At 44.3% G+C, this 23,241-nt stretch overlaps 1 protein-coding gene across 1 annotated transcript in view; it reads right to left on the bottom strand.

The window, feature by feature from the left end:
- Positions 1-23,241, bottom strand: part of LOC311223526 (activating signal cointegrator 1 complex subunit 3-like) — a gene marked incomplete at its 5' end in the record, with an annotated part of 261,463 nt that overhangs the window by 187,784 nt on the left and 50,438 nt on the right. The window contains 1 exon segment of the mRNA XM_084308307.1: positions 14,859-15,035. Coding sequence (XP_084164433.1) covers positions 14,859-15,035 — 177 coding nt within the window.

The raw sequence follows: 23,241 nt of genomic DNA, 5'->3' as shown, positions 1-23,241 counted from the left end.
AGCCCCAAATACATTATATTGATGATGCAATACAGTTTTATGGCAATCAGCGCGATATAAAAAATTCCAACTAGACTGATAAGTGCCCACGCTAGGTCTTAGGTCAGATCGATAACTTCATAACTCATTGGTCTGCTCATCTTGACATCAAGCAGCGTCCTGCGAAGTGGTTGACATGCAGAATCCAATGAGTCTACAAAAATGTTGTTGTTACACCTGACCGACAAGAGATAGCGAATGCACCGTTCCGACCCCCCCAGTCATCGACCTTAGGTCGAGTGATTGAAGTTGCGGAATCTTTTATTTTATTTGCACTGGGAAGGACACTCTTTATTCAGATGAGGTCCATTTCCCTTATCCGTCACACGTATTATCACTGTAGCCTTACTTGATAATCCCATTATACAGAACCCACTTCTACATCCATACATATACAGTTCTTTCTCTAGGTCTCTGTGTGGATAAAAGCCCACTCCTAGGGTTTTACATCATAAATCAGGAACATTACTGGACCGTGTTGTTGCCGACTGGTTAAAGACACACTTCTAAAGTTTTTACATCATAAATCATGAACATCACGAAGCCGTGCTCCCTCATGGTTAAACAATGGGTAAAGTTACAATGCAAAAACATTTCAATGCTTACCCGTCCGTCTTTCAGTTAGAAGAATGGATACAAAAAGGTGTGTTCCAAAAAAGGGTTTTATTTTTTAAAAGTACAAGATTACATTAAAGGCACAGTTTCATGGTTATAAGTACAAAGGTTTCTGCTTACAATATATCAGAACGCAGTCATCTCCAAAAAATCTCTCAAAATCTGGCCTCTCGAAGGAGGAACAGTCATTTTTATATTGATCCGGCATCATATTTCTATTGGTCTAAAAACAGTGATGTCACAGGGATGTCATTTCACTAGCCAACCAACGTACAATACGTAGTAAGGATGGACTCCTCTCCTTCTTTTACTTGCGTTACCTTCAGTTACCTAGCTTTTTTAAGTATGAGAAAGTCCCTCCACTTTTCATCTTATTCAGAACTTACAAAGGGTTAACCTGGCAACCAGGCAGTGCCGGGCGAGGCCATCTGTGAGAATTCCCATCAAGACTCCTCAGAGTTTATAGCAGAGAATCTTCAGAGATGCCCTCCTCCAGTGAACACAGTTTACACAATATATAGTATTATTCTCTACTGACAGTTCATTTTAAGCATAAAATTATGAAACATATAATTAATGCAGCAGAATATGTATACACCTCTTACACCAACATTTCTGACTGTAGCAAAACATTTAACATTTAATTGTTATATAGTTTTAAGATTCTCTCTATAGTTTTAAGACTCTGTATAAGTTTATAACACAGGTGGCGCTTGTTGATTTGTGGCACACATAACGTGTGTCTTCTCTAAACTTTCACAGCCTCCGCCTTTATCTTCCTGGGGCCCCTCCCTTCTGCCACGTTATCAGCAAAAAGCAGCCAGACCAGTAAGTAACAGGTAGTAAAAAATGCAGGCAGGCTAGGCCTTCTGTGGGCAAAATCCTTTTTCCATGGCAGAGGCAGAGGCCTCCCCCCCCCCCCCCGCCCCGTCAAGGCCCATCTTTCAGTTACCTCCCTGCACAAACAGAACAGGCAATTCATTCTTCACGCAGCCAAGCAGTATGGAAGCAATATATATATATATATATTCATATATATTCAGATATATACTATTCAGAGTATATACACAGATATATACCATAAACATATGTTTAAACCTTTTACATCCCACAATTGACAGAGAGAACAGGATGTCATTATAACCAGTGTCACTATTTGGCTGTGACACTTTACACCTCCTCTGTCATCCTGGTCGGTCATTTTCCATTGTCAATTCATTCTTCTCTACGCAGAAGCATATAATTGAATAATGAAGCATATAATTACATGTGAAAAATAGGTTATACGGCTATATTGTTACATAAACAAAAAGGTCGAACAGAAATCACTGTTCACCCGACCATATACTCACTGTCCTCCAACTAGTTTTTTTTTTTTTTTTAGAGAACAGGGCTTTGCTTTTTTTGATTATATTTTTACCAACATTTCCTTTATTGATAAGGTGCGTTGGTTGTATACTTGGCTGTCTTCCTAGTCTTCTTTGGCCTCTCATACTCCGCCCAGCCTCTGGTTGGTGGTGGTGAAGAACATGGGCCCTCCGGTCGTGACGTCCCCGGTCGAGAGGTCATCAATCTTGGGTCTTGCAGGCTATGACCCTTTTCACCCCCCCTGACCTCTTGAACGACCACACCCTTGTGCTCGATGGACGGCTGGACTGGATAAATCTTCAGATCCCTCTGCACCCGACGGATTCCGGATCCAGCCTCGATGCGGGTCGCGCTCATTTTAGGGTAAAAAATCAAATCAACCCTGAAATATTCACAGCTCCTACCCCACGTCTCCACGGTGGCCCATGTCTTGCCGACATGGGGGACACCTACTCGGGTAACCCTGTAAATCTTCACCCAGGCCGGGATAATTCCGGTCCAGTTGTCTCCTTCCAGAACATGGGACCTACTCGCTCTCAACTCTGACCCTGTGCTCAAGAGGAAGAAATCGTCAAACGGAATTCTGGTGAAGGGGTCAGAGTAGGGTCTCCTCCCTGGTCTTATGCCCACTATCTCAGACCAACTGGCGAGAGATGGGCCTGGAATAACTAAAACGGGCACGAAAGGGAAGTCCATATCCCCAGGAGATACAGAGAGACCAGTGAATGGGAAAGAATACCAATGGGTGATACTCTCTGTCACGCTGAGTGTGGGGCATATGCCACACCCTATCAGAGGCATCTCTGTGGAGATTACCCCTGGGAAAGACAGTCCTGTGATCGGAAGCATTAGGAAGGGGTCCATGGTCAAACCAAAGAGGGTACACTACCCCGACGGCATGGGACCAGGCCTGAGGGCGCCCAATATATGGGATCGCATCAGGCGAAAATCAAAAGCCTTGACCAAGTAGTGCATGCTCGATGCACACAGGCGATAACCGTCTCACCTTTTCTTCTCAGGCAGCGAAGGGAAGGCGAGAGGGGGGAATATGGCCTACCTGAAGAAAACCACAAACACCTATAACCTGGTCGCCCCGGAGTACGGGGAACAACCAATACCCATGCGCAATGGGCCTGGTCCCGAAGACACACTGGGACCCGGTACCCCGACATCAGAATATTGGGCACCACCCAACCCACCATACCATGACCTGCCAGTCATAATCAGACAACCAACGCATATGGGCAGGGACTATATATATGAGCACATGTAAGAAGTAAGAAGCATTTTGTATGAAAGTATTCTGTACTTCTGTATGACAACTATTAAAGAAACTTGAACTCGAAACATGACCTGCCTAAACAAAGGGGCATATGCGGTGCCCCGCCCAAATGACGAATCCGGAAACAGGGCCGCTCGAAAGGAGATCATGACCTGCTTGACAATGGATATAGACCGGGAATGGGAGCAGTCAGATTCTGACAATGAATCAGAGAACAGGGCCGCTCCAAACATAGAAGAGATATCACCAAGCCTGGCGATTCAACCCAAGAAATCAGCCAAGGCTGTGGCAGTTAAATGGATACTGAGAGTGACTCTGGTAGCACTCGCCATCACACTAACCCTGGGATTTATAAGGGCAATTGATTACCCCAGGACTCGTACTGAATGAGAGTTTGAAGAACCAACGATTAAGGAACATAGAGGAATACCAGTGACCCACTATAGAATGATCACTCGAGTCCCGTGTGAACCAAGAAACGCATCAGAGAGATGGGAGGCCTGGTCGGACTATATATTCACCTCTTTTAGTGACACGGGTCAGGCCAAGGAACAACTCCCTGACTGCTCACTGCCTGATCCGGAACCACAATGCTGGTTACTAAACCCAGAGGAGGGATGTAATCCATACATGACATGGAAAGACTTGGCTGCTCAGAGGGACGAGATTTGCCTCGGTGCGGCAGGAGCGGAGGTAACGGCAGTATACCCTTCTAACCCCAAAGGCGAAATCTCAACTAAAATGAAACTAGCCAAGGGAGAAGCAAGGATATACCCCTGCATCAGGGTCATAGCACACTCCAGGTATCAGGGTGACCTGGAGTGGGGGCCTTGGGAGGAATTATCTAACTGTTCTACTACCAGACTGAATGGAACCCGAGCAGTAGAAGTGACCCTGGGCAGGAAACCAAGTGATAACACAGGAGAATCAACCTTGACCAAGGTGACCCTGTATACAAAATGGCCCCCGGCATGGGAACGAGAGGTTGAGGCCTTCTTTGGATTATTGACCCCCAGACAGGACACTCAGACGGAGGCTCAGGTCCAGGAACGGCCTGAACAGGATATACCTCTCACAGCTACTGACCAAGCAGGAGGATGCCCTTTTCAGACTACCGCTACATGGTTCAAATGGACTGTGGCGGTAACAAACCGGGTAAAAATCAAACCATTCCCACCTACACTTCCATGGGTGCGCAGTCTCCCCCTGGCGGGGGGGAGGACCTTATGGTACACAGACGTCCCGACCTTGACCCCGAGCCAGGTGGAGAAACTCGAGGGAAAGTGGGGCACGCAAATACTAGACTCTCTCCTCGATTGCCTATCTGATAACCTAGCCAAAACTGATGAGGTATGGAGGGGTCTTACCACCCTTGAAGTGGGAAAAAGAATGATGAGAGAAGCGGGTGAATTAGTCCCTATATGCCGAGAAGCACGGAATATGGGGGTCCCACGCCCATACTCGAATGGAACTCTGGGCCAGAGTCGTGTGAATTTCAGGAATTATTTGAGGAGGTATAGAGTGAGGCCAGAACCCACAAAGTACGACAAATACCACCGCAGGTGGGCAACTCGGCCCCTCAATGAATGGAAGGCCTATGCAGGAATAGGCCTCACTGATGAGGTCAACCTGGTGGCTACATGCTGGCAGAAGGAGCCAGAATCGGAAGAGACCAAGTTGACCCTGTTCATCCACCAACAGTTAGCTGCTCAGGTTTTGGGGTTCCAACTAAATGTGGGTAGGCATATAGACCTAAAATCCAGCACCCCATACCCCGGAGCATTGGTAGTGGCCGTGGGGAGCAATAACAAAGATCCCCCAAAAGAAAGCAAACCTAATCCGAACCTCAATCCCGATGGATCAGAAAAAGAGGATATATTGGAGTGGGAACACGATTGGAAAGAAAAGGATCCACAGCTACCTTTCACTATGGTGAACATTAAAGAGAGACAATTAGGCGAAATCCTACTACCCCCACCTCTTATTCTCACTAGAAAGACCTCTAGTGGCTACATAATGAGGTGGGGTCTGGAACCAAGCTTCAAAGCGACGGGGGCCCAGCTCGGGGCCTACCCCGGAACTACTTATGGTAGAAGGGGGAAACAGTATTGTACGCAGAATGATCAGAGTCTGTGTACAGCGAAGGATGCTTATCCGGACCTACATGTGGAGGAGGCTACCTCAGCTATGGTGGACTTAGCTTCTACTCGGACCCTGACTAGGGGGAGATCCTGGAATGGGACTAACAGTACGTGGATCCATTGGGGCACTCTCCCTCTGGCAAAGGCTCAGGAGATAGGATGCGACCCTCGAAGAATGGTAGAAAGGTACTACATTGTGCGTAACCCCCCGCCGCAAGAACATGCGTGGAGTAATATGCATTGGTTCGACTCTCCAACCTCACGGGACACCAATGACCTAATGAGGTGGAGGGCAGTTTCGGGGGGGGGGGGTGGAACACTGTATTATGACTCAAAATTCCCCCGTTCTGTGAGCATCCCCTTGATAGTGGCTAACTGCTACCGCTCTTCCCCCACTGCACGCCTAGGAGCTAAGCAGAATGAAGCCACATGGCAGGCAAAAACTTCGAAATGCGGACCCTTAGCAACGCTGTTTGAACACACTCTGGATAGAGGATTCCCTTACTATTGGCCACCGGAGGCATACCTGTTAAACCGATGGAATTTCATCAATACCCAGTATTGTAATAACCGACGGGGAAACAACCGACATCTGTTTAACACCTGTACGGGGTGTAGCAAGGCCCTGTTTGACTTTGTATCCCCATGGAAACCCATATCTGCTTATCTGGAAACAGGAGGAAAGCTGAATCAAGATTTTGGATGGACAGGAAGAGGATTCCACCTGGATGGTGTTTTTCCCCTTTCACATGCTAACAACATGACAAACGGATCCTGTTCACAGGATCGAGCTCCGCATGTGGACGAATGGAGCAAACGGAGGGACATAACTCAATTGGCGATAGTACTGGGTACCATTATCGGTCGTGCAGCTGAAGACATTGGGAGTGCAGTTAAAGACGGTGTGGGAGATGTTTGGAATTTTGCCGCCTCCATAATACAGACAGCCAGGACGGTCATTCTGGGAGTTATGCGTTGGGCTCTCCCCTGCATTTTGATAATAGGGGTCATTATTGCAATAAATCTATTACGTCATATGGGTCTCTTCCCCCAGACGGGGAGGGCCATAAATTATGTAAAAAAACGACTGTGGCCTTCAACTATGACGGCGCCTCTTCTAGAATGATTATAAAGGATCAGTGCTCTCTCTCTTGCCAGCACTCAGAGACACATAGAGCAAGCAAGCAGCAACTGAAGAAGAATGGCTGGTACAGAATATGTCATCCTGCAGGACGAACTCATGCTACATGAAAGTCATTTAGATAGCGTACTGGGTATTTTGGATCGAGACCCCCACGTTCCTAGGAGAGCGACACTCGTGTCAGCTGTGTCATCACCAAGCCTGGTTTCACCAATAGTGCCTGACCAGGGCCCGCCAGCGACTACGATTACATCACCGGAATTTACACTGGCTCAGACCCTGGGAGCAACCTGGGTGAAGAGGATATCGCTCCAGAGGGGAAAATGGGACGGAATAGACGACGGTCAGCGATCTCAGCTATATGCGGAAGACGGAAGAATGATGACGAATGAAGAGCTTAAGTTACCCGCCAGTTGGTCTGAGATAGTGGGCATAAGACCAGGGAGGAGACCCTACTCTGACCCCTTCACCAGAATTCCGTTTGACGATTTCTTCCTCTTGAGCACAGGGTCAGAGTTGAGAGCGAGTAGGTCCCATGTTCTGGAAGGAGACAACTGGACCGGAATTATCCCGGCCTGGGTGAAGATTTACAGGGTTACCCGAGTAGGTGACCCCCATGTCGGCAAGACATGGGCCACCGTGGAGACGTGGGGTAGGAGCTGTGAATATTTCAGGGTTGATTTGATTTTTTACCCTAAAATGAGCGCGACCCGCATCGAGGCTGGGTCCGGAATCCGTCGGGTGCAGAGGGATCTGAAGATTTATTCAGTCCAGCCGTCCATCGAGCACAGGGGTGTGGTCGTTCAAGAGGTCAGGGGGGGTGAAAAGGGTCATAGCCTGCAAGACCCAAGATTGATGACCTCTCGACCGGGGACGTCACGACCGGAGGGCCCATGTTCTTCACCACCACCAACCAGAGGCTGGGCGGAGTATGAGAGGCCAAAGAAGACTAGGAAGACAGCCAAGTATACAACCAACGCACCTTATCAATAAAGGAAATGTTGGTAAAAATCAAAAAAAGCAAAGCCCTGTTCTCAAAAAAAAAAAAAAAAAACCTAGTTGGAGGACAGTGAGTATATGGTGGGGTGAACAGTGATTTCTGTTCGACCTTTTTGTTTATGTAACAATATAGCCGTATAACCTATTTTTCACATGTAATTATATGCTTCATTATTCAATTATATGCTTCTGCGTAGAGAAGAATGAATTGACAATGGAAAATGACCGACCAGGATGACAGAGGAGGTGTAAAGTGTCACAGCCAAATAGTGACACTGGTTATAATGACATCCTGTTCCCTCTGTCAATTGTGGGATGTAAAAGGTTTAAACACATGTTTATGGTATATATCTGTGTATATACTCTGAATAGTATATATCTGAATATATATGAATATATATATATATATATATATTGCTTCCATACTGCTTGGCTGCGTGAAGAATGAATTGCCTGTTCTGTTTGTGCAGGGAGGTAACTGAAAGATGGGCCTTGACGGGGGCGGGGGGGGGAGGCCTCTGCCTCTGCCATGGAAAAAGGATTTTGCCCACAGAAGGCCTAGCCTGCCTGCATTTTTTACTACCTGTTACTTACTGGTCCGGCTGCTTTTTGCTGATAACGTGGCAGAAGCGAGGGGCCCCAGGAAGATAAAGGCGGAGGCTGTGAAAGTTTAGAGAAGACACACGTTATGTGTGCCACAAATCAACAAGCGCCACCTGTGTTATAAACTTATACAGAGTCTTAAAACTATAGAGAGAATCTTAAAACTATATAACAATTAAATGTTAAATGTTTTGCTACAGTCAGAAATGTTGGTGTAAGAGGTGTATACATATTCTGCTGCATTAATTATATGTTTCATAATTTTATGCTTAAAATGAACTGTCAGTAGAGAAAGATGGCGCCGCAACGACCGGCTGCCTGTCTGTGCGCTCCGTCGAGACTGTGCTTACTTTTGTTAATATTTATAGTTTTTAGAGTTTTGTTTGTACCAACTGTTGGTGCATTTAATGTGTATGACCGTCAGTCACTCATAGACATTGGATTACGGGAAATTTACCAACTGGATTACTCACTGGACCAGCTTTCCGAACCGCAACAATGGCCTGAAGAGATTCTCCGGAGATTAGGACCAGATCCTTTGTTCCTTGATCCCAGGAACAGAGGAACCAGACGGCGTGGGAAGAGAGCTGGGATCCGTAACAGGCTGAGATCCAGACGCCACCGAACACCATTGCCCAGTATATTGCTAGCCAATGTACAATCAATTGACAATAAACTGGATGACATCCGAGCAAGGATTCAATACCAAAGAGACGTTAGGGACTGCAACGTTCTCTGCTTCACCGAAACGTGGCTCACGCCGGAGGTTCCAGACCACGCAATCCAACCAGCCGATCACTTCTTTATCCATCGCAAGGATCGGACAGCAGAGTCCGGTAAACAACGTGGAGGAGGTATTGCCTTCATGTTTAACAAAAATTGGAGCGATCCAACTAACGTGAAGGAATTATCCAACCACTGCTGCCCAGACCTGGAGTATATAACCATCAAGTGCCGTCCTTTCTTCCTCCCGAGGGAGTTAACGGCGATCATCCTTGTAGGAGTGTATATTCCACCGCAAGCCAGCAACAACGCTGCGCTCTCCAGACTCCACGACGAGGTAAATAGAATACAAGCGACGAACGTTAACGCCGCCATTTTGGTGCTGGGCGATTTCAACAGCGCCAATCTGAGAAAGGTATTACCTGACTTCTATCAGCATGTGACTTGCAACACCAGAGGCGGTAACATCCTAGATCACTGTTACACGCAATTTAAAGGTGGCTACAAGGCTCATTCTGATAGTGGCTTTGGTAAATCAGATCACGCGTCAATCTTTCTTTCACCAAAGTACAAACAGAGAATCAAAAGTACTCCTGTAGTCTCGCGAGAGGTGCAGAAATGGGATTTGACGTCGGGGGAGACGCTCCGGTCTGTGTTTCACTGCACAGACTGGAATGTGTTCCGCGACACAGATAACATTAATGTCTACACGGAAACAGTGCTGGACTATGTTTGTACTATGGTGGAAGAAACAATCCCCACTACCAAAATGAGAGTTTACCCAAGTCAAAAACCCTGGGTAGACAAATCCGTCCGTGAAGCTCTGAGAGAGCGCACCAAAGCATACAACGACGGCCTAGTGGCAGGTAACATGAATGACCACAAGGTGGCGCGATACAACGTAAGGAGGACAGTGTCAGAGGCCAAACGGCGCTACAGGGATAAAATTGAACTCCAGTTTGAACAAGCTGACTCTAGAGCTATGTGGCAGGGGCTCAAAACGATGACAGACTACAAAGGCGCCTCCCTCAAACTGAACAGTGACATCTCCTTAGCAAATGACCTCAATACCTTCTATGCGAGGTTTGATGCTGGTAATAACAACACCAGCTCACAAGCCACGGCAATGGGGGGGGGGGGGTCGGCTGCTGATGGAGGCGCAGTGTTCAGGGTAACAGAGCATGAGGTGAGGCAGACCTTTAAAAAAGTGAATATCAGGAAGGCAGCAGGTCCGGACGGCATCCCCGGCCGCGTCCTAAAAGTCTGTGCCGACCAACTGGCCCCAGTATTCACTGACATATTTAACCTGTCCTTAGAACAGGCTGTCATCCCCACCTGCCTGAAGAAGTCCACTATTATCCCTGTACCCAAAAAATCCAAGCCTGCTTGCCTCAACGACTACCGCCCTGTAGCTCTCACCTCCATAGCCATGAAGTGCTTTGAGAAGCTAGTAAAGGGCTACATCTGCTCCTCCCTCCCCATCAACATGGACCCCCTGCAATTTGCATACCGCCCCAACAGGTCCACGGAGGACGCCATAGCCCATGTGCTGCACACAGCAGCATCACACCTGGACAAGAGGCAGGGGAACTATGTGAGAATGCTATTCATCGACTACAGCTCGGCATTCAATACCATAGTCCCCTCCATACTCATAGCCAAGCTCAGGGACCTGGGCTTGAACTATGACCTCTGCCAGTGGGTCTTGGACTTCCTGACTGGCAGACCCCAGGTGGTGAGAGCAGGCAACTCAACATAGGGGCCCCCCAGGGCTGTGTTCTGAGTCCCCTCCTCTACTCCCTGTACAAACACGACTGTGTGGCTCAGCGGAGTAGCAATACAATCATCAAATTTGCTGACGACACAGTGGTGGTGGGCCTGATCTCTGCCAACGACGAGAGGGCCTACCTGGAAGAGGTCAAGGTCCTGGCGGGATGGTGCCAGGAAAACAGCCTCTCCCTGAACGTCAGCAAAACAAAGGAGATGATTGTGGACTTCAGGAGGTCGGGGGTCAAGGACTACAGCCCCCTCAGCATCGACGGGGCACCGGTTGAGAGAGTCAACAGCTTTAAGTACCTCGGAGCCTACATATCCGAGGACTTGACATGGACCACACACATTGACAGTGTTGTGAAGAAGGCACGACAACGCCTCTACTTCCTCAGGCGCCTAAGGAAGTTCCAAGTCAGTCAGAAGATCCTTAAGAACTTCTACTCATGTACAATAGAGAGCATCTTGACCGGCAACATCACCTCCTGGTTTGGGAATAGCACTGCACAAGACCGAAGCAGACTACAAAGAGTGACACGTTCAGCCGAACGCACAATTGGAGGGGGGCTCCCCACCCTCCAGAACATTTACAACAAGCGTTGCAAGGGCAAGGCTAAGAGAAGTCACCCGAACAACTGCCTCTTTGAACTGCTGCGGTCAGGCAAGCGATACCGGAGTCTCAAGGCGAGCACAGAAAGACTCAGAAGAAGCTTCTATCCCCAGGCCATCAGGCTGCTAAACGAACAATGAATGAACACTACACAACAACAACCACCAAACGCACATAGCACACACATCCACACGCACACACTCACTTTAAACAAACACACTGTAGCACCCACTCCACACACTTTATAGCACACACCCACTTTAAACAAACACACTGTAGCACCCACTCCCCACACTTTATATTTATTGATGAAGGATTGCACTACAACTCGTACACCTTACTGTAAATTGTACCTAAATTGTACCTCATCCCATTTCTGCTTTGCACTAGATAGTACTGTACATTAGTACACTGCATAGTATTGTATATTATATGGTAACTCAGAACATTGTACATATGTCTATACCGAACACTGTGACCTCATTTTCTTCTTCTAAATTACATGCTATATTATGTTATTTGATACTATCTTGTCTAGCACAGTCTCTGGAGCGTAACAGTAAGAAGCATTTTGTATGAAAGTATTCTGTACTTCTGTATGACAACTATTAAAGAACTTGAAAGAACTTGAACTTGAGAATAATACTATATATTGTGTAAACTGTGTTCACTGGAGGAGGGCATCTCTGAAGATTCTCTGCTATAAACTCTGAGGAGTCTTGATGGGAATTCTCACAGATGGCCTTGCCCGGCACTGCCTGGTTGCCAGGTTAACCCTTTGTAAGTTCTGAATAAGATGAAAAGTGGAGGGACTTTCTCATACTTAAAAAAAACTAGGTAACTGAAGGTAACGCAAGTAAAAGAAGGAGAGGAGTCCATCCTTACTACGTATTGTACGTTGGTTGGCTAGTGAAATGACATCCCTGTGACATCACTGTTTTTAGACCAATAGAAATATGATGCCGGATCAATATAAAAATGACTGTTCCTCCTTCGAGAGGCCAGATTTTGAGAGATTTTTTGGAGATGACTGCGTTCTGATATATTGTAAGCAGAAACCTTTGTACTTATAACCATGAAACTGTGCCTTTAATGTAATCTTGTACTTTTAAAAAATAAAACCCTTTTTTGGAACACACCTTTTTGTATCCATTCTTCTAACTGAAAGACGGACGGGTAAGCATTGAAATGTTTTTGCATTGTAACTTTACCCATTGTTTAACCATGAGGGAGCACGGCTTCGTGATGTTCATGATTTATGATGTAAAAACTTTAGAAGTGTGTCTTTAACCAGTCGGCAACAACACGGTCCAGTAATGTTCCTGATTTATGATGTAAAACCCTAGGAGTGGGCTTTTATCCACACAGAGACCTAGAGAAAGAACTGTATATGTATGGATGTAGAAGTGGGTTCTGTATAATGGGATTATCAAGTAAGGCTACAGTGATAATACGTGTGACGGATAAGGGAAATGGACCTCATCTGAATAAAGAGTGTCCTTCCCAGTGCAAATAAAATAAAAGATTCCGCAACTTCAATCACTCGACCTAAGGTCGATGACTGGGGGGGTCGGAACGGTGCATTCGCTATCTCTTGTCGGTCAGGTGTAACAACAACATTTTTGTAGACTCATTGGATTCTGCATGTCAACCACTTCGCAGGACGCTGCTTGATGTCAAGATGAGCAGACCAATGAGTTATGAAGTTATCGATCTGACCTAAGACCTAGCGTGGGCACTTATCAAGACGTACTTCTAGAAGTTACTACACGTCATCTGATGTTGACCGGATGGGCTAGGGGGCGTTTATAATTCCGTGGGCAGCGTTATACCAATCATCTAATGTGGGTCAAATGTTGATAATAGCAGTTAGTATCGAAGACGGTAACGTTACACGCTAAAACTCACCCCAGTCTCCGCGCGCCGTTGGGCGATCATCGTAGAGTAGAAATGTTATCATTATGGGATGGCGATTTACCCGGTCCATCTCCAGCTTGTATAATGGTATATACGTCCAAATCATGTTGTTTATCGAGTTATTGGCAATCGATCGCTGTGTAGTGTGACGAGCCAGAGTCCCGGGACATGTACCGAGTGCCCGGAAATAATACGTCCGTCCAGCAAAACCTCTACTGCGCTTCCTGTTAAGCGATTGCGCCGATCGGCCACCAGATGGCGCTCCTGAACCGCCAGAGAGCTCAGTGGGTCCTCCTGGTGGATCTCAGGCCAGCGGAGGGGAAATATGAATCCGGTCCCAGATTTTTGAAATATTGATATCAAAGACGCTTTAAAGCGTCTTCGGCAACTTGAGCATGGCCGGGAATGACGTGTTTAAGCGTTTTTAGGCAGTCAAAGTGTTAATATGATACATGACCTCTCTCATCCAGTGGCCGTAGACAGGTGAACCTGGGTCCTTCCATTTGAACAGTATCAGCCTTCTGGCCAAAAGTGAACATAAGGCCAGCATTCTAGATTCCCACCATCTAAAGTGGATGTCCGCTGGGGCCACTCCGAACAATGCAATATATGGTGATGGCTCCACGGGATATATCTTAGAGAGCCTGTCTTTAGACCAATGCAGTCGGTGTACAATTTTAAATTGGATAACCACATGTTTAAGGCAAATGGAAGAGGAGAAAATCCCCTGTATTATCTTGTCCCATGTGACCTCTGTGATTGGTTCACCTAAGTCAGTCTCCCATCTGCCCCTGAGGAGATCTAAAGGTGTCGAGTTGCTTCTATTAAGTAGTTCATAAATTCAGCTTATAGCCTGTTTCTGGATCAGTTTACAGTTCAAGATTGAGTCTAAAAGGGAGGCAGGAGGACACACTGGGTAGCAGTCCGAGTTCGAAGTTACGAAGCTCCGGAGTTGCAAGTATCTATAGAAGTGTGACCTAGGGATCTTGTATTTCTGTACTAGCTCTATAGGCTAATTTTAAGTCCCTCATTACCCCAATCAATCAGATTATATTTCTTAAAATGTGCCTGCTGGCAGTAGGCTTTATGGAATGAATAATCAAATGAGATCTTGCTAGCGAAAATAATTAGTTCAATTAGTTTATTTCAGAATAAGTAGATACAAATAAGCCCAAAGAGTATATAATTGATACAAAATAATAGATACTTATGAGGATATCTGTACTGTATGCGCTCGGCTTTGGTATCATGTACTTTATATATAAATACATGGTTCGAAAAGTTTTCAAGGCGCGACCCCCAAAATAATGTGTCAGAGAGGCTTGGAGGCTATACAGTTTCATTATTAATCAGGTTTGAATCAGTTTCGGACATCATCCATACATCAGGGCTCTACACTAACCTTTTTCCCAAGGAGCACATGTGCTCCTAAATGAAAAAATTTAGGAGCACACAAAGAAATTTAGGAGCACACAAAAATATTTATCATGCAAATCGTGTCTTACCTATTTTTGTGTCTATTTTATTATTGTATTATTGCACGATCGATGCAGGCATGACCACCCACATTTCACTGTATGCCCTGGTATGTATGTGACAAATGAACCTCTTGATTCTTGATTCTTAATGCGCACAACGGCCTCTGCTCACCTTGTTGGTGGCCTTGATGCCCACAAAGGTCTGACTGAGGGGCACGGGCCGGAAGCGGCTGTCGAAGAAGAAGAGGCCGATGAAGGGGTTGACGTGGAGGAAAGAGGCCACGTCCAGGTAGTTGGGCAGCGTGGCCGAGAGCCCCAGGATCCGGATCATGCTCTGGGTGGACTCCACCTGCGGACGCGCGGAGACGCAGCCGTTAAGTGTTGTGGTTTATGTTTATTTAGGATCCCCATTAGCTTTTGCACTTGACAAAAGCTATTCTTCCTGGGGTCCGGCACTTACAACAATATTCAATACATTACATCATTATTAACATCAATTACATCATTATCAAAATCATTAACAATCTCATCCTCAGTTAGGATGATATTGTACAAGATACTTATTAGTATAAAGTATTAAAATCAAATAATTAAAATCAAATTTAGTTTAATTTAGTTTTTTTAGGATCCCCATTAGTAGTTACCTCAGTAACAACTACTCTTCCTGGGGTCCTCTCAAAATAACATAACACATTCAAACATAAAACCATTGCACAATCAGAATAAAACAATACTGTTCCATGCACATTGTACAAGCAACAACACCAAAACAAAGAATAATAATGACAGTAAAGATAGTCATTTGTTTGTCTACATGAATGAAGCTCCACAGAAGTGGAGAGGTGACAGAGGTATCACATGGCTTTGCCCAGGAATTTCAAACAAGATGGTGCTGAACTAGGGGGTGGTCCGGAGAGGGGCCGTGCCCACTCGTCCGGGAGGAAATATCGATTGCTGTCATTTCCTGCAAGTTAAAAACATTAAGTACAGTATCTATAATTGTCTCCGTCAGCCTAGTGCTTACTCGGTCCCCCTTGTGTTGCTGTTCTGTGTTCTGTCCAGTTGCTTTATTGTCATTCCCTGTGTCTTATGTCTTACCGTACTGTTGCATAGTCCTACATAGTCCGTGAGTCTGCCTCAGGGCAGCTCTGGCTGCAATTGTAGCTTACCACCACCGGTATGACTGTGTATGAACGAATAATGGACTCTGTGAAGCGCTCTGGGTGTCATGAAGAGCGCTATATAAATCCAAGTCATTATTATTATTATTACTCCCATAACATAGCGGCTAGTCTCCTATGTCTTACTATTATTGTCGGCTGTATAGTCTTTGTGTCATAACATGTCTACTGTCCTATGTCATACTGGATCGTCTGTTGTATACTCCTAGTGTCTTGTGGTCCTACTCTATTGACTGTCCATCCTGTCTTTTGTCATGTTGTATTGTCCTCTGTTACACTGTGTGACTATGTGTATAGTTTTACATTTTGTAGTTACTGTACAGCACTTTGGTCGGCTCTTTGACCTTTTAAATGCGCTATATAAATAAATGACTTGACTTGTATAAGGTTACACAATAGTTTAACGTTGAACACGAAAACACACGCACACACGTGCACACACACGTACACACACACACACACACACACACACACACAGTGAAACAAAGGAACAGCTTAACTGGGAATCCCCGTTCAACGTGAGGTTAACTATCGTAACCGATTGTCCTGCTATATTCCTTTATCTGTAATTGATCAGATTAATACACTTAGTGGAAATGGCAATAATCAAATAATCTGAATAAAACAGATGGCTTTATCCGTCTGATTCAGATGGACAGGAGACCTTTTGAGCCTCTCTTGGTCCATATATGGGCATACGTGTGTGCTGTGACGCAAGGGATTCCCCGATCTGCAGACATGAGCCCCAGTCTCCTCCGTAGACCAGACCGTCTTGTTTAACAAGGCTAACAAGGAGTGATACTGACTTGGGAAAAGGAATTAGAATCAGAGCTGTGGATATATGCTCATTATACCATGGCTGTGAACCAACCAGATTGCTTGATTTGAGCTACCCGTTTTATAATATATATAGTTATACTCAGTGTTGTGCTAGTTACTGACAAATAGTAACTCAATTACTTTACTAGTTACTTACACCCAAAAGTAATGCGTTACTGTGAAAAGTAACTATTTGGTTACTAAAATTAAAATTAAAAGATTGCTTTGAGAGCCACTCACGGCTAATCTCGTGTGTACGATAGTTACGTTGAAAGCCACTCACAAGATTTCTCTGAATTATTATTATTATTTTTTTTTTTTAGCGATCTGAAATCATATTGCATCACGCGAGCCTACCCTAGCCTACCCAAGGGCCGCCGGCGATCAGATGTGAAAAAAGCGCCCCCTATCGTCTCCCAGATGGTAAATCACCCTTTTGGAATGGACTCAATGAAATGGATGGAAAAAAAATATATATTCCAGTCCACATTTCACTTCTCACCCATGCAGCCAGAGTACCAGAGTTCATTCAGGGGGCTCTGAGCCCCGCGGATCATGAGTTCTACTGTAAGATATAAGCTTTTTTGTGATATGTGCTCCAGCGGTTTCACTGTAAAATCGATGAGGAAATGAAAGCAGCTATTATCAGCGCGCACCTCGCGTATACTATTGATCATCTAGTGTTTATTTGAAAACGATTCATAAATAGGCAGACAAATATCAACGTTCTGGAATATTCCAGTAAAAGGCGATTATCACAGAATGGGCTGTTTTTCACCTCAAAACGGGTGCTTTTCAAAATGCTCTCAAACGGAAATTAAGCGATAAAAAACCAATCTGCCTTGACAACACTGACTGGAAAATGAGTCTTTGATAAGCGACGGGCAGATTAGACACATAGCCATAATTTAAAACATAGATTAGGCGATATTAACGTTAACATTGGCGCCGATGGTGGCATTCAAGCACTAAGTCGTGCGCCCCCTGGTGGCACTGAAAGTGTTAATGCCCTTACAGATACTCAAAATCTGTTGATCAACTTGACAGTTTCCATTCACATCACTGAACTCTGCTAAGCAATGTGGTCTATACAAACACAAATCTGACACAAACACAAATGTTGTCCCGAGTCCCGACATAATAAGAAATGCGCCGTGCCTAATTGTATCGCCGCTTTGGTTGAAGGAACAGCCTTGATGTCGCCGGAGCATTTCATTATAACCGTCTTGCAACATTGTTTAAGATACCAATCGTGCATTGCAACGTTAGAATATCAATTGTGCATGAAAGGACTATATTTATATTGTTTGATTAGTACTGTATATTGATGAGATTCCCTTGCAGATTCTTAGTCAAAATCTGTTGATCAACTTTGCATTCACATCACTGAACTCACCAAAGTCTGCGGTGGTTGAGATGTAACGTTAGTCCAGCCCCTCAAACATTTTCTTTAGCTCATTTCCATTTAGTATATTCTCTCTCCAAGTAGTTGGAAAACGTGAAGTGTTCCGTCCCATTTAGCCGTGTGCCGCCTGGCGATGCTAACTAGATCCCTGAAAGCGAGTGGCTTACTGGCTGCGGATGAGTCCTGGTGGTTAACGTTAGACTCAGCTAGTTAGCTTCGTTGAAGCATGGGCAGTAGATAGTATCTTTGAGCCAAAACACAAATGACATTTAACTAAAACGTTCTTTTCTTTGTGCTCGACAAAAGAGAAATAGTGATAATATCCATGTGTACAAACGCAAGTAGTGGCCGCTGCCATGACAGTCAAGTCTATAGTAAACAAAACACGCCCACAGCATGTCTCCGCAGGTGAGGTGACAGACAGGAGTCAGGAGGACTGCGCTGGATCACTACCGCTCGCTATAAATCTACATAAAAAGAACGCAGTAACGAACCATTCAGTAACGGTAACGGCGTTACTGAATTTCAAAGGTAATGCGTTAGAGTACTAGTTACCGCCAAAAGTAACGGCGTTACTGTAACGCGTTAGTCCCAACACTGGTTATACTGTAGATTACAAATCTCCAGTGTTTCAGTCTGCGACAGTTTTCGATTTTTGATCTTCATTGTTTGTTTGACAACTGTGTTTTTATCCTATTTGTTCAAGTAAATCTAAGCCGATTTTCTTTTCTTTATCCTTATTCTGATTTTGTATCCGTTTTAATATGCCTGTAAACATTTCAACATCATTATAAATTAGAGCTTGCTCTCAATCATCTTTTCGAGGTGAAAATATATTTTTAAATAAACAAACATATTTTTTACATACATGAATATACAGACCTCTCTTGACAGAGCCTGAGACTTGGCCACCCCTCTGCTATCCCCACTCAACTCCAACCCACACGTCGGACCAAAAGCGGAAAACGTAAACAAAGCACGGTACCGAAGCGGGGCTCTTTCGCCGTGGGGGATCTGCGTCAGACGCCGTTACAGATTATACCTTTAACCTCGACCCCATCTCCTCTCCGCGTCCCGTTTACACACCGAATTTGCCAATAATGTGAACTCACAATAAAAGGTCCAATCTCTCCAGGCAGACCGCGGGAAAACCATATGAACAATTGATTATGATAATAAAATAAATTGATTGTTTTTCTAAAATAAAATGTCACCCCAGAGGGTTTATGCGCTCTGGTGTTCAGATAGGTATACTATGGATGCATAAATTAAAAAGAGTGTGTGTAAGATAAGATACAATACGATATTCCATTATTGATCCCCTTGGGGGAAATTCAGGCATCATAGCAGCATGGGGGAGGGGGGAGGGGAGGTACAGGTATGGGCAGGGTAATAGTAGAAAGACATAAATACAGGAAATAAAACTATAGTACAGTAGAAAGTAAAAGTAGTAAACAATATAATTAACTCTGAATGTCCGCATATGAGCAAGTAGGCAGTGTGATAAAAAATGCAGATGATGGTCTGTCTGTCTGTCTGTCTGTCTGTCTGTCTGTCTGTCTGTCTGTCTGTCTGTCTGTCTGTCTGTCTGTCTCACCCTGTCTGTCTGTCTGTCTGTCTGTCTGTGTGTGTGTGTCTGTGTGTGTGTGTCTGTGTGTGTGTGTGTGTCTGTGTGTGTGTGTGTCTGTGTGTGTGTGTGTGTGTGTGTGTGTGTGTGTGTGTGTGTGTGTGTGTGTGTGTGTGTGTGTGTGTGTGTGTGTGTGTGCGTGTGTGTGCGTGTGTGCATACATGTGGCGTGCTAGCGGGTGTAACCGTATGGGTGGGGAGGGGAGGCAGAAGAGGAGACGACATGAGGAGTGAGTGTGTGCATGTGTGCATGCCCTATCTGTGCGCCTCCTGCTGTGCGTTTGACAGGGAAGATTGGTAAGGCCTTTAATGTGATGCAGTGCCTGTCAGACCCTCCCATCAAGATAACGCCCCGGCCAATCCCTGCTGGCGGATAGCAGGATAGGACCGGGGCTAAACCTCCGTCAGACCCCTGCTTACAGAGAGCACTCTGCGCAGCAGACACACTGCACGTTCACACTGCAAAGCCTTAAGTGCTCCATTCTGATTTAGTATTTATTTTGTTTGGCTGTTCTACACCATATTTTATCTATTTATTACTAAAAGCCAATCTTTCACCGTTGACTAAAAACACACTTCTTCAATAAATGTCTGAAATTAAAGAAAAAGAAAAAGAAAAAAACTACTAACCTTCTTACTGTCTTCTACTATCATGCACCACTAATTACTTCCATGTCTATATTACTACCTACTATACTAATACGTCTCTACTAGGGATGTCCGATATCATCGGCCTACCGATATTATCGGCCGATATTGGCATAACAATGTGATATCGGAAAATATCGGTATCGGTTTTCATTTTTTTTTTTTAACATTTATATAACCTTTATTTACCCAGGCAAGCAAGTAAGAACAAATTCTGATTTTATTTATTGTCAAAAGTATGCATAATGTTGTGTTAATTCCACAACAAGAGATATGTAATGTTAATTACCTGAAATTATTCAATTTTTTTTGGGGGGGGGAACCCTGCATATATCGGTATCGGTTGATATCGGTATCGGAAATTAAGAGTTGGACAATATCGGTATAGGTAAAAAGTGGGACGGCCTGATTAGTTGATTGATTGATTGGATTTATTTGATCATTCATAAAAGATACATATAAAACTGCCCAGCAGGAATACACACATACATTATGGAAAGCATCGTTTTCTCCTTCCAAATATCACCTGCATGTGTATCCAAGGTTTTGGCTGGTTTTATGCACAGCGATTAAAAGAGTGGTTGCATCGCATTATGAAAAGTAGGCCCTGGTTACTGTAGGTATTATCCATCCCTAGGTAGAGCGCATCTGCTTCTTAGATACCAAAGGAAGAGTCAGGTATTCTAATAGAGCATGATATTAAACACGCTTAAAATGCAGGTTGCTGGGGGTTTATCTAGAGTGTTATGCATAATTGGCATTCGTCAGCCCAGCCAATAAAATGTAGCCTAAACCAAAGCTCTTCCAAGCAAAACATCAAAGTGATAACTGGTTCAGTTCTAAATACATTTGCATAAAAAAGTGTGGGGGGGGGGGGGTATAATTTACTTTGCAGGGATTTCCATATTCATGTCTCTAAATATTTGAACTTAAGCACCTGGCGCATCAGCAGCGCCAGCCATAATTCCCGCGGATAATCAATTACGGCGGTCTGTCAGGTGTGGCGCTAATTGGACAGAGAGACAGTGTGGGGGGGGGGGGGGGGGGGGAGCGGCCGGTCGTGACGTCACACGTTGGAATCCGACACATTCCCGTGGATTGTGGGGGAGCGTGTGTCAGACTCGGTTGTTTACAAGCTAACCTTGTCCTGTTTCCTCCTACTGGATACCCAGCTCGAGCTAAATGGTACAAATAAAAACGGGGCATTTACTGTATATATATAGCAGCTTTTATCCAAATCGCTCTACAATTTGTTCCTCACATTCACGGCGGAGGCGACCGTGAAAGGTGCCAACCTGCTCATCGGGAGCAATTTGGGGGTTAAGTGTCTTGCTCAACACTGGGTAGTTTACTATAGGGTAGTTTAGTTAGGGTACAGGGTACTACATGGTACCACAGAGTACTACATGGTAATGCATGGCACTACAGGGTACTACATGGCTCTACATGGCACTACATGGCTCTACATGGCACTACATGGCACTACATGGCACTACAGGGTACTACATGGTACCACAGGGCACTACAGGGTACTACATGGCACTACAGGGTACTACGGGGCACTACAGGGTACTACGGGGTACTACATGGCACTACGGGGTACTATAGGGTACTACATGGCACTACAGGGTACTACATGGCACTACAGGGTACTACATGTCTGCTCCTTTGCAGCACCACAAACATGGGAACTCTCTAACTCTATCTTTAATCTTTCAAAATGTTCAGTTGCTATCGCTATTAGCTCTATCTTTAATCTTTCAAAATGTACAGTTGCTATTGCATGCACTCATCTGTGTTTCACCACACACATGAGTGCATGCTTACCAACTGTCCGTCTGCAACACTACTATCACCAACATCTAAGAAGGGAGATCCCCCCTTGAATGGCCCTTCTAAGGTTTCTCTCCTCCACACTGCCTGTGGAGCTTTTTTCCCTATTGTTAGGTTTTAGTGAGTTTTTCCTTACCTTCGCGTGGGGTATGTCTGGGAGTGCTTGCATTCTTTCATTTATTTGCATTCATCTAAAAATGTTTGGACCTTATGGTGTTCTTGTTCTGTTCCTTGACTTGTTATGTTTTCTTCTTGACTTGTTTAAAGAAGACCTGTACGGCCCATGGGGACATTAACGTGTGTTGTCGGGCCCTATAAATAAATTTGATTTGATTTGATTTGATTGACTGCCCGGGAGGAGCGGGAATCAAATATATATACGGTATATACAACATTATTGTACATGCTATCATACAGAGTTATATGCAGGTGTATAAGTATGTATATAGAAGGACAAGTATATTCAGACAGATATATATATATATATATATATATATATATATATATATATTAGTGCTGTCAATAGATTAAAAATAATTAACTAATTAATCTCACAATTTTCTGTAATTAATCTAGATTAATCTTGATTAAAATCGCATTTTTTCTACTTAAAACCGAAGCTTGTAACAGATATTTACTTGAGTAAAATCATGGAATTAATGTAAAATCAACACAAATAAAGTATATTTAGATTCAAAGACTATTTTAGTAGCTTTCTTTGAATAGTTTCTCTCCTGTGAAATACAAATGTTCAACAAAACCATCAACATTGACTCAGCTAGACCGCTTTCTTATATTATATTGAAAATGTTTCACTCCATAGATTAATCTAGATAATTGTTTTTAACGCTTTAAAGAATTTAAATTAATCTCCAGAGTTAAAGCATTCATTTTGACAGCCCTAATATATATATATATATATATATATATATGGAGAATTATCCGACGTTTTTCCCAATATGTTTATCATTATTATCCTTCATTATTATCATAAGTAACATTTATTGTATACATTTATTGCATGAGTTAGTTATTATCTGGTG

Source organism: Notolepis coatsorum (assembly GCF_963971535.1).
Source record: "Notolepis coatsorum genome assembly, chromosome: 2".
Lineage (NCBI taxonomy): Eukaryota > Metazoa > Chordata > Actinopteri > Aulopiformes > Paralepididae > Notolepis > Notolepis coatsorum.
Note: the sequence above shows the minus strand (reverse complement) of the source record. Positions and strands in the feature narration are given on the sequence as shown.